Source organism: Sipha flava, unplaced genomic scaffold, assembly GCF_003268045.1.
Source record: "Sipha flava isolate LNK unplaced genomic scaffold, YSA_version1 339_pilon_pilon, whole genome shotgun sequence".
Classification (NCBI taxonomy): domain Eukaryota; kingdom Metazoa; phylum Arthropoda; class Insecta; order Hemiptera; family Aphididae; genus Sipha; species Sipha flava.
Genome location: NW_020273031.1, coordinates 514,162 through 530,498, shown reverse-complemented (window position 1 = coordinate 530,498; position 16,337 = coordinate 514,162). Strand labels below are relative to the sequence as shown.

General features: G+C 28.5%; 2 protein-coding genes across 7 annotated transcripts in view; both read right to left on the bottom strand.

The window, feature by feature from the left end:
- Positions 1-2,027: 2,027 nt before the first annotated feature.
- LOC112687272 (splicing factor 3B subunit 6) lies at positions 2,028-3,804 on the bottom strand. Its single transcript, XM_025559894.1, has 4 exons — positions 3,549-3,804; positions 3,350-3,468; positions 2,299-2,428; positions 2,028-2,227 (listed from the first exon to the last, which is right to left on the bottom strand). The coding sequence occupies exons 1-4, from the start codon at positions 3,579-3,581 to the stop codon at positions 2,135-2,137; spliced, it is 375 nt and encodes a 124-aa protein (XP_025415679.1). The 5' UTR covers positions 3,582-3,804; the 3' UTR covers positions 2,028-2,134.
- A 3,172-nt stretch (positions 3,805-6,976) lies between these two features.
- Positions 6,977-16,337, bottom strand: part of LOC112687266 (aminopeptidase N-like) — a 34,449-nt gene continuing 25,088 nt past the window's right edge. For 5 of the 6 annotated variants that reach the window (XM_025559887.1, XM_025559883.1, XM_025559884.1 and 2 more), the window contains 14 exons: positions 12,226-12,450; positions 11,986-12,156; positions 11,609-11,905; positions 11,324-11,507; positions 11,092-11,248; positions 10,944-11,025; positions 9,712-9,895; positions 8,950-9,232; positions 8,684-8,880; positions 8,421-8,620; positions 8,173-8,340; positions 7,900-8,043; positions 7,737-7,818; positions 7,451-7,630 (listed from right to left, as the gene is read on the bottom strand). In XM_025559887.1, coding sequence (XP_025415672.1) covers positions 7,451-7,630; positions 7,737-7,818; positions 7,900-8,043; positions 8,173-8,340; positions 8,421-8,620; positions 8,684-8,880; positions 8,950-9,232; positions 9,712-9,895; positions 10,944-11,025; positions 11,092-11,248; positions 11,324-11,507; positions 11,609-11,905; positions 11,986-12,156; positions 12,226-12,450 — 2,554 coding nt within the window. Of the gene's footprint in view, positions 7,631-7,736; positions 7,819-7,899; positions 8,044-8,172; positions 8,341-8,420; positions 8,621-8,683; positions 8,881-8,949; positions 9,233-9,711; positions 9,896-10,943; positions 11,026-11,091; positions 11,249-11,323; positions 11,508-11,608; positions 11,906-11,985; positions 12,157-12,225; positions 12,451-16,337 lie in introns of all 6 variants that reach the window. The other variant, XM_025559882.1, reaches the window with a different exon arrangement.

The window sequence follows — 16,337 nt, the reverse complement described above, 5'->3', positions numbered from 1 at the left end:
GTGTGCAGCACGAAATACCCGAACCCGTGCGAGTGGGGGAGGCGGCACGAAGATCACGGGTATTCGGGTGCCGACGAGCGGTGGCGGTGTTGAACTACTTTTACGCGAGGAGCGAAGATTCTTACAAACCATCCACCCACCCACCTGTTTTTTAAACGCCCCTACACAACAAAACCGCTCGCATTGTCACCTATAACAAACATATTGAACAACTGATTTGGATAGTTGTCCTCTCTTTTTATACCAAACTAATATTCAAATCCTATAAAAACATAGTATAATATAGTACTTTTCGTGATGATTGATCATCACTTATTTAACAGTTTTGATCAATGTATTGGTACATGTAAATCCATTTAATACGCATAATAATAATGAAAAGCTTCATTGTAATGCTACAGCTACATGCATACTTAATTTGCTCAAGTCCCATAATTGTTTAACTTCAATTAAAATAAACTATTGGCAATATAACATTTTATTTTTTAAACACCGGTTAACTATATATTATAGGTAATGTATAAGTGTATAGACAACATACTATACGTATTACGTACTACACTACTACGTATTATACGGTACCTATATATTATTATATGTTGTGATATTTAGATGTTATGTAATCTATTGATGTCTGACGATTACAAAATAATAATTCTATTCTTCGTATAACCAAAAGAGCACCCACCTAATTATTAACCACCCACCCCTAAAATATTGATGGAGCGGCTGCTTCTTAAAAACAATGACAATACGCCACTGCCGACAAGGAAGACCAGCGCTTCGTTTTGCAAGCAGACACTATTAATTATTATATCATTTACACCTAATGCACACCTTAGTGTTTGTATAATATAAAATCCATTTGTAGTAATTATATTATATCCGTCGCAGTATAGTATATTACAGGAAATGTATATTATATGTAGTGTAACAATTATAATTTATACTGATATAATGCATCTACCGCAGCGTTCTATGCTACACAGAATATAACACCAGATTCGAAAGTCATTCGCTGTCGTGTTATTAATGTTGCGGGTCGGGCGATTAGTTTATTTTGTTATCGCTTTAATGACGATTAACGCGGTCAGCCCACCGGTGACATGAAGATCTCTAACCAAATTTCAAGAGCCAAGAATCTTCATTTGAAAATAAACAGCCATTTTCTGAGATCTAAAGCAGTAGGTAGGAATGCAGAATATTAATGAGTCATTCGGGTGTTAATATTTCAAAAGCTATTTTATGATGACTCATTGCATTCGTAAAACAATACTGATCAAATATCATTGCATAATATTATGGTATTGAATATTGTTAGGATTCAAAATAATTAACATTAAATCTCGACATTATTCATTCAAATATTGTATAATACATTTTGCCAAACTTAATAAAAAAAATGACAATCTTCAGAAGTTTTAGAAATGGGTAAAAATATTTCAGGGTTATCTTTAGATACATTTACTTTTTACTTTTTGCACATTCGGGTTTCACCGATCTTGGTAGTCATGGTTATTAGGTATAACAAAAAATGAGTAATTAAAATTTTTTCACATTTTTTAAAATTTTCTTTTAAAATTGAATATACATTTGTATATTTTGGGTAAAAAATCATATCACCTCTCTTGGTACATCATTGGGTTAGAATTTAGATATTGTTTCCACTTTATATATTTTTTACCTGAATGCATTTTTAGTATGTTGTCCGAGAGTAATAATATGTTTGAATTAAGTCACTAAAATAATTGTAGGTACTTCAACAATGATTCACATAAGTAATCATTTCAAAAATTAAGTTACATTATTTGCATAAATAAATTGTATATGAGTGATTTCCTTTTACTTAAAATTAATTACCTTCATAGCACATCTATATAGTTTTGAAAATGTTAAAACACCAAAAGTGAGTTAAATTGGAATTGTTCAATTTTTTAAAATGAAGTATCATGGCATATAATTAATTATTTTTTTGTTAAGTTCAAGTCTTCAAATGTTTATAAACTAAAATTATAATTTTAAATTCAAACACATATTTATTAGTTTTATATTTACATATTATGGTATAGTGAAATCAATACATTATAATATGTCTTTAATCTGTGTCAGCCGAACCAAATGAAATAAATCACCTCTAATTTTCTTCACTCAAACCATACTTCATTTTTACTTTTTCTAATTCTGCTTTCTTTTTATCAGTATCCAATTTTTTAAACGCTTTGGTTGACTAAAAAATAAAATACATTGCATAAGTATAAGTTTTTTTCTATTTTTTAAAATATTAATGAAAAATGATACCTGATAATATAAAACAACTAAGTATCGGTTGCAAACATTGAATCCAGACAAGTGATCGCAGGCATTCTTTGCATCAAATATATCTTCGTATACTACAAACGCTGTTCCTCTTGTATCAGGAGTATTTCCTCTGATAAAATTAAAAATAAATAGTCATTAAATTAATTTAAAATATAATCAACAGAAAATAAATGTTTTATAGCTGTGTAAAACTCTAGTTACAGTACTGGCTGTTTATAGGCACTTACATTTTTGATTTTTCCTAAATTTACAAAGCCCCTTTATGAGTTGTAAAAGTTAGAACATCAAAAGTTTAACCCATTTTATTCAGATGTTTGACCTTCTAATATATCAATCATCTTTAGAAATATAAACAAAACCACTTAATCTCTTTTATTCAGAATGGTTTTTTGAAAGTATTGGTACATTTGTTTCAAAACCAACAGAACAATGTCATTTGCCCAACCTAGAGTTTTTGCCCTTTTTCATTTTATTTATCAAATAAAAAAAAAAACCAAATTTGTATTAAAAACAATTAAATACACATTATAATATATACCTACACAAAGCTTACAAATAAAAATATGATTTGGGAAATATGTACCCAGTGCAACCAAGTGTGAAAAATACACCAAGTGACCATTAGAATGTTAACAACTCAAATAATTTGAATGAAATTAAATAGTAAATTAAATACAGTGACAATATCTGATAAAATATAAGTAAATTAATTATTTAGAAAAATAAAGTATATCAATTTTAATATTTTGTTACAGTTTATTGTTTATAATAAAAGATATATACCATTATGAACATTTTTAATTGATTAATTGAAACCAAATATTATACAATTTTAAAATTTTTTATATTTTACTATTGTACCTAGTTTCATGCTATTAAAAGTCTACTGAACTGAATAATGATTCTTATTTCAGAATGGCAAAATATTAAATACATAATAAAAATAAATTTTATAAATATAAACATAAGTTAAATTTCAACAAGTCAAAAAAATACATCAGTTTTGGAAGCATTTATTAAAAATACCTACACTCTAATTTGACGAATAGCACCATATTTTCCAAAAATATCGTACATCTCTTCAGCTGTTATTTTGTAAGGTAAATTTCTTATGTATAGAACTCTGTTTATCTCCGGAGGTAATCGCACCTGAAACAAAAAATAATATTTGTTTCACAAACAATACTTTTATCTTAGCAAATTTGAAACTTCAAATACTTTATACTCACATTGGTTTTCCTTTGCATACTAGCGAGAGCCATTGTTTATATTTTTATTCTATAGAAAAGAACACGCAAAAAAATTACAAAAACAAAAACAGAAATAATCTGTAAGTATCAAATGAGGAAATAGAAATAATTTAAAATCCAAAGATCTACAATTATCGATACTTAAAATGTTTTTTCAACGATTAATTACGTTAGAAAATAGTAGTCAACTATTTTGAACGAACGTAAATGAAATACTAATTGTCACTACAAGATAAACATAAATATAAACAAAAAGTTATCGCAGAAACAAGATAGTGAAAAAATGATAATACGAGTATGGTAATGTGATTTTTCTGATATCTTACAGTGTGACCAGAAAAAAATATAATTAAAGGAATATAGTATATTTGTGTTAAAATAACTTTGCTGCTCCCATTGATTTTTGTAATATATTTTATATTGTAAAATCAAAGCTACTACCCATTTATGGACTCGTAAGACGAATTTTAGTATAACCATAGAATATAACCAATATACGTAACATTCTTGATTTGTACCATTGACTGTCAGCATGAGCGTTTTAAACAGTAGGATGGTGTTGAGCATAATATACAGTGTGATCCCTTTTAAAGGTAACACAAAATTATGTCCAGTGACATCTGATATGCGGTTTTCAAGAGGAGATAGGGAATGCCTAAATACACATTTTTTGATAGTTTTCAAATGTTTAACTCTTTTATTGTGCGCATGCGCAACACAATTTGCATTTATTTAAACAGCAACACTTACTTTTAACAACAGATTTGGATAGACCGACATTTTTTCAGTAAATTTAGTCCTTTTTACCATAGCTCTACAACCAAAATTGACTAAATGACGAGTTAAGGTTTCGATTAAAATTAATGAATTTTCAACAATCATCCTAGAATTTTATGAATTGTCATGCAATTTTAAGTATTTATTTATTTTCTTGTATTCATAGGTTTTCAGACATTATTAAATAATTTAAATTAAATTTTGAGCGATTAATTAATCTTAATTACGCCTTTGACTTAAATTTTACTAAATTAATAATTTACTAAAAAAAAAATTAAACAAATTAATACCATTTTTATAAATTTAATAATTTCTATTAAAATATAAGTACATCATTCTCCATGCAAGATTGAAATCGACGCATTATTTCTCTTTGAGTAGCTGCTAATATCTGTTCCTTTTGAAGTTCTGCGCAAGCTTTTACAATTTTATTTTTGTGAACTTGAACATTTAAAGGTAGAGTATTATAATATTATATAATATAGATAATATTATTCTTAGCACTCGATAAATAAAATTTGATTTATTTTTGTAAGGACTGCAAATTTAATAATCTTAATGATTACAAGTAATTGACCACTTATTTCACGAAAAATAAAAATTAAAAAATAGTAATAACAATTTAAATCGAAACATTAATCATAAAAGTTATAAGAAATAAATCATTTCAGTTTGTTTAATTTTTCCTTTGTAAATTAACTAACATTTACCTCGAATTGAAGTTAATTAACTCTTTAAAATTAACTTAAAATGATTAAATAATGTCTGCAATCGATAATGTTTTAATCGAACATTTAACTCATTGACATTTAGTCAATTTAGAGCTATGGTAAAAAGGACCAAATTGACTTAAAAATTGTCGGTTTATCCAAATATGTTTTTTAAAGTAATTGTTGCTATTTAAATAAATGCAAATTGTGTTGCGCATGCGCACAATAAAAGAGTTAAACATTTGAAAACTATCAAAAAATGTGTATTTAGGCATTCCCTATCTCCTCTTGAAAACCGCATATCAGATGTCACTGGACATAATTTTGTGTTACCTTTAAAAGGGATCACACTGTATATGTATTATATTTACAAATCGAAAAATAAACGTTCATACCATTTAAAATTAGCAATATTATTAAAACTAGAAAATTTAAATTTAAAAATGAACAAAATTACAAGAATATCAAAAATCTATAAATATGCAATTACATATATTATATTCAAAATATACAAAAATATGCAGAAAAATAAAAATGGTTCTATTTAATCGACAATAGGCCAAATTGTGGACATACCTACTGAAAACCAATCAATTTAGACTTAAGGAAAAAAACATGCAAATGCATATAAGTCCTAGCTCTAGTTACAATTAATGATCGTAAAATAAGTTATAAAATTTGATATGTGCAAAAATTAAAAAATACACTTAGTAAATAACAGTATACAATTTTTAATAATTGGTTTCCCTCCCCCCACATTAGGAAATTCTCTAATTACTATTGACCTTACTTTAGGCTTTGAATTCATAATAATTTTACAGGGAAACTAACTTAATTCTAGAGTGTATTCAAGATAAAAATACTTAAGAATCATTGATAAAAAACCGAAATATGAATCATATTTTAGAAAAATATGTTAACAAAAAATGACAAACGAGGGCCTAGAAAAAAACTTTGTTACATATATTTACCTTATAATTATTTTGAAAAATATTGTTATAAGTAGGGCTCAGAAGTTATTGCTAAAAGAGGCAAAATATGAACAATAAACTGTAAAATATTCATCAAAAATGTTAAATTCGCACAAAAATGATTCTGAATTCCATAAAAAAATACATCTGTTATACATACGTACATACATATTACTAAAATAGACAAAAATGATTTGTAACTGAAAAAAATGTATAAATTGTTGGCATTTTGATATCTTATTGAACCGAAAATATTAATAAAAAATATTATTTCCATATTTTTTAAGTTAAAAAAAATATATGTTATATAATGATTGTTAAGTTATTTCGTTGAACCACCAATATTTTTTTAAGATTTTAAATTTCAAATGATCATTGATTATTTGATAGATTGCTATATTGAGAAAAACTTTTAGTGTCATGTTTGAGGTGAAACATTAAACGTATGTACACGTTAAGAAAGAAAAATATCAATTTTTTACAAATTATTTAATATGCATATCAACAAATATATATTAGGTATATAATTTTTACAAATTTTACAATCAACAAAATATACACTAAAATTTATTAAATATGCAAAATATGCATTTTTAATTTTCCATTTTTAAATTACCCATAGTGTAGCTCGGATTTTGAACTTGGTCTACTATAAATTGAGAGCATATAAAATAATATGCAACTCTTACAACTTCCGAACCCTAGTTATGAGATATAGTTTCAAAATATTGTGTCTTATAATATTAATCTATGAGTACTTATTTTTTATTTCAGCATGTAGATATATTTTATTAGCTCTATAATTAATAATAATAATTTATTATGTATTAATTTATATTTTACAGCATAAAACAATAATTATAAACAACCAATTATTGTTGTTCATAGGATTAAAGTTTTAAGTATCCAGTCAACAAGTAATAACAAAATCAAATGAAAAATTGCAATATTTAAATATAATTAAGAGTGTTTATTGAAATGTGAACACTTAACACTGAATACAATATAATATAGACTAAATGAACATTGAATAACCCATAAAGTGTATAACCTATCAGCCATCAGGAACTAATGCTCATAGTTTATATTTATTAAAATATTGTATAAATTAATTTTAAAATAAAATTGTATAATCAAATATGTTTAGATACAATGTAAATAATGTTATCTTAAATTAGATATATAAAAATACTGTTTGAATTAAATGCAGCATAAACTGCTTTAAAAAAAAAAAAAAAAAAATTATAATAATGAAAATAAACACCAAATCATAATGTAGCAGTTTAAAAATAAAAACAGTCTTTAGAAGACAATCTTTAGCGAAAAAGACACAAAAGTGTCAACAATTAATTTTAGCTTAGTCATTAGTTTAATCTACTTATAATATATTTACATTCTACAGAAAGTTATAAAATATAAAAATCTAATCCACTTCGTTGGTATATTGGGACACATATAACGTGTCATTTTGTAACCAATTGCTAATTGTTTTAAAATTTTTCTCCATCCAATTTACATTTGCTTGCGCATTTTCGATCGATTGCAGTACACTCCTTTTAGCCGAACCTAAATATTCCTCTTCGTCTTTGTAAAACTGCCATAACTAGAAAAAAAAATTTGATTTTATAAATCATTATAAATTTCTGAATTTAAATTATGTTTATCAAAGTGTACGTGTACATTATTTGTTATAATATTATATTACGTACTTGAATCAGATCATTTTTAGTATTGAAATGATACGTAGCTGATTTTATAATTTCGCTCATTGTGGAAAATCCCGTAACAAAACTATGACCCATGGATGTAATATTAATTATTATTATTATAAAAATATAGATATATATTGATCGTTATATTGATGTAACTCACGTCGATTTAAGTTCACGCCAGTGATCTCGGACGTAGTTCCACGCTACTTCTTGACCAGCTACTTTATTAGTTAAGGCATAAAATACTTTGCTTATTTCTTGAGTCCTGATCGATGAATTGGATTGTAAAGCATAACTGAGGAACCTATGTCAAAACATTTTAAATTTTCCAAATACAGAAATAGTGTAGGTACATATTTATGATTATTTGTTAGTCCTAATTGTTATTTTAACATATATACTAAAGTACACGTTTTTTGCATTTTTAAATAACCTCGCTAATATCCACGTCTCTCTGCTACACCCCAAAGCGTCTAATAATAAATCTTTTTCGGAGGCAACTGTAGTCATTTTATACATTTTCCATGCAAAGTCCCATTCTTCCTCACTTCCATAGCTAATGGCTGTACAGTATATAATTGCTTTTAGATTTGGTGAAATCCTAAAAAAAAAAAAAAATGAACACATAACAAATTAAACTTTAATATAGATATCATAAATAACGTTGAAACACTTCTTTACGGGTTGTTTTTTTCCGGTTGAGGATTTGATCTCCAATTTTGAAATTGAGCCACTGCATTTCGTACGCAATCCGAGTGTCCCAACTCACACGCGCATGATAATAGACTAAATCTTTTATATATAACTAGCTGGTCGTCTCTAGGATTGTCAGCAAAACCGGTTATTTTATACATCGGGGATATTAAGTGTAAGACATATGCCTGCGAAGAGAAAACAAAGAAATTATTACAAAACAACGATCGCAGTAATTAACACGAAATTACTTTTAATTTGTCGTAAATTGCCGTTTTGATAAGCATTTGATGTAAATACGTGAAAGACCTGTACGCTGATTTCCATGGTACGTATTCAGTCTCATGATAAAGATATTTAGTCAGGTCGAGAGAAGTTTGATAACTTAAATATCCTGCTCTTGATAGGGACATCGCATCATCTATCAACTGGGCTCGATTAATAGTACCTGCAATACTTAAAGCATTGATAATCCTATTGTTCTGATATTATTTATATAAAAAAGTACTATACTGACCAATATTAGAATAACTGTCTGGGTCGTTTAAGTATTCAATTAGCATATTCCAATTTCTCGAATCATAGTTCACTCTATAAAATCCAGTTTCATTAATGTTGAACAGCACCCAATCTTTTGAAGATATTCCCGTTTCGGTTATCAACATGAGTTCTTCAGGTTTGAACCAGTAGCTCGGTTTTGTAACCGAAAAGTCTAGCTTCGATGAAGTAGTAAACGTGAGTGGTATCCACCAAAAGTTATTGAACTGATCATTTTTAGAATCGTGAAGAAGAAAGCGACTCTGAAACACGCGTGATGTTCTCAACAATGTTTTTTATACCCACAGAAAAACAAAAAAGGTATTTGATAACAGAAAATATAGACTATGTATACTATGTAAAACAACTTAATTAAATAAATCCTAATGATATTGGTATTGATGATTTTTTAATTGACAATTTTGTTTATCGTATTACAGTATACCTAATAATTGTATAAATATGATAATACTGTGTTCAATGGCAATTTTCAATCAGTTAAATGACGAAATTAATGAAAATAAGTTAAAAGGTACACATAAAATTGTGTTTAAATAAAATAACGACCTGAAATCAGTCTGAAATGAGTAAATCAATAGTTCATAACAATTGCAATATTACTAACGACAAATAGTATTATACGCTTTAATATAATTTTAAATTTTAAATAATTGTTGAATACGGATTCTGTAACGTATAATTTTAACAAATCATAACAATAAGTGTGTAAACAAAAATGTACCTGTGAAACAATTAAAGTATCCTCTTCATAATTACGAGTCACGTTTACAACTGGAAATCCAGGTTGAAGTATCCATGTATCCATAACGTCTTTTACAGTCAATGTTTTATCCATAACACGATCTTTATGAGCCTGCTCGGTTAAAGCATCCCACAAGTCATTCTGACACGCATTTTTGTAAGCTCTATCGTAGAACAGAACAAACCGAATTAATACAATACACATTTAACACGTTTTAATAATATTGCAGTCGAACAATAATTGTTTCGATACTTCAGAGAAGACAGCAACAATGTTCGATAATAATAGAAACTAGAGCTCTTAAAACACGTGTCACGGAATTCACGTGTACACGTGAAATACATGTTTATCCAAAATATATATCCATTTTTACAATGGTAAAATTAGTAATTTTATGTTATACACTTGAAGTTTTAATAAAATATTAATTGTACAGTATTAAGTTAAGGATATACGTTTTTATTTTGGATTTTACACGTGACACGTGACACGTGAATTCCGTGAATTCACGTGTATTAAGAGCTCTAATAGAAACAAATTAATTTTCTTTAGCCTTAATGCAAGCCTACATAATTTATTCGTTCTTGTTATGTGCATGACTATAATTAAATCTATTTGTTCTTTGGTTCATTAATACGTGAATCTAACTATTTACCATAATGACGATTTAACAAAATCAATAAAAAGTGAAAATTGTCCGAGACGGAATCGAATGGGACCAAAGAAATATTCCGTTATAGATTCCGACGCGTACAGTTTATTAATATTTAATTTATAATATTTCATGAAGGTATCGAGGACCCAATACGGTTTACAATCAAGACAAGCATTCATGGTATCCACGGTTCGTATTTTAACAGTAGTGCTTCTCGGACTATTTTGTAATATGTCCCGTTTTAATTTAATTTAAAATTGTTATTGCCTACTAAGGTCTGAGGTGTAGACATTATTCATCGTCAAAATCGTTAAAATACGTACTAGGGTATTTTTTTTTAATCATATGTTATAATTAAATAATGTCACGCAAATATTTCACGCCCCCTTTCCCCTATAATATACAAATAGCTAAAAAAACACTGTTTAAAGGTATGACCATTATATTGTGTTGTTATACATTTTGCAAATCATAATAATCAATTAATACAGTTGTAATCAAACTAAATAATTGTAGTAAAACATATTTAACGTTGAATTATCGAACGATAACGTACTTTGAGTTCAAATATTTTGTCAAGGCTTTTCGGAACACGTGGCGGGTAAGAAAATGGTCCATCATTCGAATAACAGATGCGCCTAGGTAAAATAATAAAATTGAAAAACATTATTAGTATACGAATAAAATAAAACTTGTCAAGTCACCTTTGTCGTAGGAAATGCAATCGAACAATTCATTGATTTCCTCCGGCCTCGACACGCGCGCTGATATCGGATGCGTGGATTTCAATGAGTCCATTAAAAATACGCTCTGTATACCAGCAACAATAAATTGTTCCTCCATTTTCCACTTAGGTTCTACCTGCAATGAAACGAACCAGATGAAATATATCAATATAAATATTTATCTCGATTGTATAATAATGTTATGACTTACATGGTCTACCCCCACATATTCGATATAAGTCGCAAAGCCCTCATTCAACCAAAGGTCTGACCACCAATCTGGTGTCACTAAATTACCGAACCACTGGTGTGCTAGTTCGTGAGCTATTACCGTCGCTACTCGTTCTTTTTGGGAATTCGGAGACACGCCTTCGTTGTACAACATAGCTATTTCCCTGGAAAATTAATTGATCTCATTTATACCGGATTTGTTAGTAAAAACTAATTCGAATGTTTGATCATAATACCATAAATGCATCACGAGCAGCACACTTACCGAAAGGTCACTAAACCCCAATTTTCCATGGCTCCGGCTGCAAAATCTGGAAGTGCAACAAGATCGGTTTTCTTCAACGGATAGGGTATGGAGAAAAATTCTTCGTAAAACTTCAGTATTCTAGGACCGATATCCCTGGCATAGTGAGTATGCGATAACACTTCACTTCTAGCCCACACTCTAAAAGTCTCGGAGGACAAATATTCGAAATCAGAAATAATGAACGCCACAAGGTAAGTAGACATCGGTACCGTCTCTTCGAACGCGTCCCATTCGTAAGACGACAGTGGTGATGGTCTGTAGAACACACGTCAAATATTATCCAATTCAGAATCATAGAAAAAAAAAATGTTAAAAAATGTAACCATAAGGCTTACAGTTTTGGCAAGTTAACAGCCATTTTAAGTCCCGTATTAGATATAGATCTCATATTTTGGGGTCTTGCAATCGCTAAAGTAAATCTAGCTTTTAAAGCGGGTTCATCAAAACAGGGAAACGCTTTTCTTGCATCAGTTGGTTGAAACTGTGTCGCAGCTATCCACCTGTTCCTAACCGATTGTAAATCAAACAATATTAATTAAATCACTTGAACCAGAAATATTTCAAGTATCAATTACTTCGTTTCATTCGCTACGCGATAAGAGCTTTTATAAAATCCTTCCATGTTGTCTTGGAATTTTCCGGTGTATTTTATATAAATAGTATACTGATAATCAGCTTCTAGCATATCTTTAAACTTGATAATGAAGAACTGTTTAGAAAGATCTAGTTGCGTTTCTTGAATAGGTATAAAAAAACTATCAGCCATCATTACGTGTTCATTTAAGACCATTTTTGGATGCCTGTAGATAAAATTAATATAAGTTGTATTGAAGTTTGAGCTAAGAAGATATATTTTATATTGGTATATTTTGCGGTACCCACAATGATTCGATCGGTAACTGATTGTTTTTATTCATTTATTCATTTTATTCATTCCATTTATATATTTAGAATATTATGCATGATAAAAAAAAAAGTACTGCACTTCGAAAGAGAGTACTTTAAAGCATACATAATGAATTTACGAAAAAGGTGCGATTTCATAAGAGTCGGGCTAGTTTAAAAACAGTAAAATAGTGGGTTACCGAAAAAAAAACCACTTAAGCGGTATAACACCGAGTTATATAGTAGTTTTAGTATATAGTTGTAGTAGTATTATTGATAAAAAGTTATAGGCAATTATGAATAAAATAAGGAAATCCATCACGTAATAATGTAATATGGAATGACAATAATAATTAATAATTAGGGCCCGGAACTTGATGCATTTGCATCTTTTTTTCTAATGCGTTTATATGAGGCTTGTCTGTACATAAATGTGATTTATGTTATGTATAGTTCAATGGAACCATTTTTATTTTGCATTTTTTGCATTTTTCGTCAATTTTTGATTATACGGTCATTTTATAGTAATTTTGGAGCATTCTTTGCATTTTTGTGGATATATTTACATTTTTTACATTTTTCTTATAATATATTATTTTGACAAAACTAAATATTTGTAAACATATTGTGCAGCATATTGTATTACTGACATTATTTCTTATCTCCGTTTTAAATTTAGACCGCGTTATTAGACCCTGTAGTTTGTAGTTCTGTACACACTTGCATTACTTTGTGCTGTTTCTCCTGCGTTGTCGTCAATGGAATGGATAACTTATCGTAATTTCCATTTAATAGTTTTACCAAGAATATAGACTAATCGTTACATACACTCACGCATCTTCTTCACATTGCGTCTTCTTGCGACATTGTACGATTAAAAATAATTTCAATAATTTTACTGATACACACGCGACGTAGCGGTGTGATTGTCATTTTACGTCTTTCGGGCATAGTGACATTATACATGTGAACGACGGATAGTAAAGTTTTCAATTTAAATATTTAATATAATTGATTTAATATGCCCAAGTACAAAGTTACAAATAATACTCGATTGAATTCGTTTGTAAATCATTTTGGCAAAGACGTTTTTTCATCCGATGGCAGTGTTATTTTGCAAAATTTGTGAGGTTAAAGTGGTAGCTGACAAAAAATTTACCATCGAACAGCATATTTCGCGTAAAAAACATGTTAATGGAGTTGAATTGAAAAATAAAAACCAAGAACTAAGTACAAGTAAGACACAACGTTTAATTACTGAACCATCTAAAAAATCATCTTTCAATTATGATCTGTGTCAGGCACTACTAGCCGCAAATATTCCATTGCAAAAACTACAGAATGAAACATTTAAACAATTTCTGGAAAAATATACGAATAAATTAATTCCCGATGAATCGACTTTAAGAAAAAGCTACGTTTTTCAGTGTTATCAGGAAACTATAGATAAAATCAGATCTTACGTAGAAAATAAAAAAATTTGGGTAACTTTAGATGAAACTACAGACGCCGAAGGGCTTTATGTAGCAAATGTTGTTGTGGGAACTTTGGAGTTGAATGGCCCCGGAAAACATTTTTTAATAAATACTGAATTCTTAGAAAAGATAAATCATAGTACAATTTCAAAACTTTTCGATAGATCACTTCAAACTATTTGGCCAAATGGTATAAAACACGACCATGTATTACTTTTATTAAGTGATGCTGTACCATATATAGTCAAAGCAGATAGAGCTATCAAGGTATTTTATTCAAAAATGGAACATGTGACCTGCTTGGCTTACGCTTTACATAGGGTTGCGGAAGAAATTAGAAAACATTTTCCAAAAGTCGACCAACTTATTTCTAACTGCAAAAAAATATTTTTGAAGGCTCCTTCGAGAGTACAAATATTTAAGAAAATAGCACCGAATATTCCAATACCCCCACAACCTGTTCTAACTAGGTGGGGGGCATGGTTAACGGCAGCCTTTTATTATTGTTAACATTTTGGTACAATTAAAAATATTATCATGAAACTGGAAAATGATGCGAAAAGTAATTGATTTAATCACTGATGGCGAGTTAGAATTAAATTAAATTTATACGCTTGCTGATGCTATACTTGTTGTAGAAGAAGAAAAAAATAAAATTCATCAAGCACGAAATATAGTTGGACGTGAAATTCAAAATAAATTCAATAATGTTTTAGAAAAAAATAATGGTTACAAAAATATGCAGATTATTTCAAAAATGTTAGAAGGAGAAGAAGTGACTACAGAAGGCTTGCCTGAAGATTTGAATATAGATGACATCACTTTTTTCAAGTATGCGCCAATCACATCTGTGGAAGTGGAAAGAAGTTTTTCTAGTTACAAAATACTATTATCGAACAATCGGCGATCTTTAATTTTCGAAAATATTAAACACAGTTTGATAGTTCAATGTAACACAAGTATTGTTTAAAAATATTTACATAATATTTAATGTTTAAGTACTAAAAAGATAGAACATGTATAAAAATATTAGCATTATTTAGATGAATAAAATAATAATTAATAAATAAATGATTTTAAAACGATGATTTATTGTTAAAAAACAAAATTTTTGAAAATTATAATATTTTTTGATGTTTTTAAGTTATTTTAATAGTTTTTTTTTTGTGCATTTTTTTAAGATTTTTAGGTCATCAAGTTCCGGGCCCTATTAATAATCAATGATTGTTGACGTGTACAGCATTTTAAGGCTTGGGTTCGCGGTATCGGATCGTGCGCAGTATTTGATCGCAGATGCAGCGTATAAAATAAAGCAGCCCATTTTTTAACAATCGGCCAAATTGAACTGCCAAAATGATTGATTGCATTATACACAGGTTTTGTAATTGTTACTGCAGTGGTTAAATTAATTAATTAACCACATTTATAATAAATTATAAATGGAATAAAATGAACCAATATAAATATTGGTACAGACGAATTTCATATATTTATATTAAACTAGTTGCATTACCCGTCTTTGTCAGATTAAAATATAAAAACATAAATAATAATTAAATAAATATGATAATTTTAAGTTCTGATGTTTAAGCATTTTATAATGGTTTAAATTATTACTCTAAGTCAATAAGTGCATACGATAAAATACAATATATATTTATGCAACATTTATATTTAGAAATACATTTTTAATTACTAACATAATTATTGCGTTGATGCTGAATACAATTAAATTTTTAAAACAATTAAACTAACCATTTTCACTCAACTGTTAGACAGTTTTTCCTAACGCTAGAGAAATTTTAAAATTTAAAATTCCTAAAACACTTAATAATATACATTAAAAACCACTTGGTACAAAACAGATTTTTAGCCCTGAAGATAACGTAATGTTCGGGTATACGCATAGATAGATTGCAGAGCATAAATAGTGTTGCAGTGAAAAGATCGGAAATAGGCAACTATCCTTATTTTTCTACTATTTACTTATTACGTACTATTTATTATACATAACTTAAATAACCTGATCAATAATAACATCATGATTGTTCGAATTCATTGTGATTTGTTAGTAATAACAGAACTTATTAGAATAGAAAATAATACTAATCAATAATAAGCTTGTTAGTTATAATAGTACAATTAATAATATATTGTATGCAATAGATTTTAAATGTATCGTCTTTGACCGCTGGGTTGTCATCGCGGTTCCAAGATAGGTTTTCCGTTTACAACGATTCATACGAACTTTCACGGCTCGGCATAGAGTCGGTGAAGTAGGCGGTGGTCAATTTAGGGGGGTTCCGTGATCTGTTCGATATTAAGCA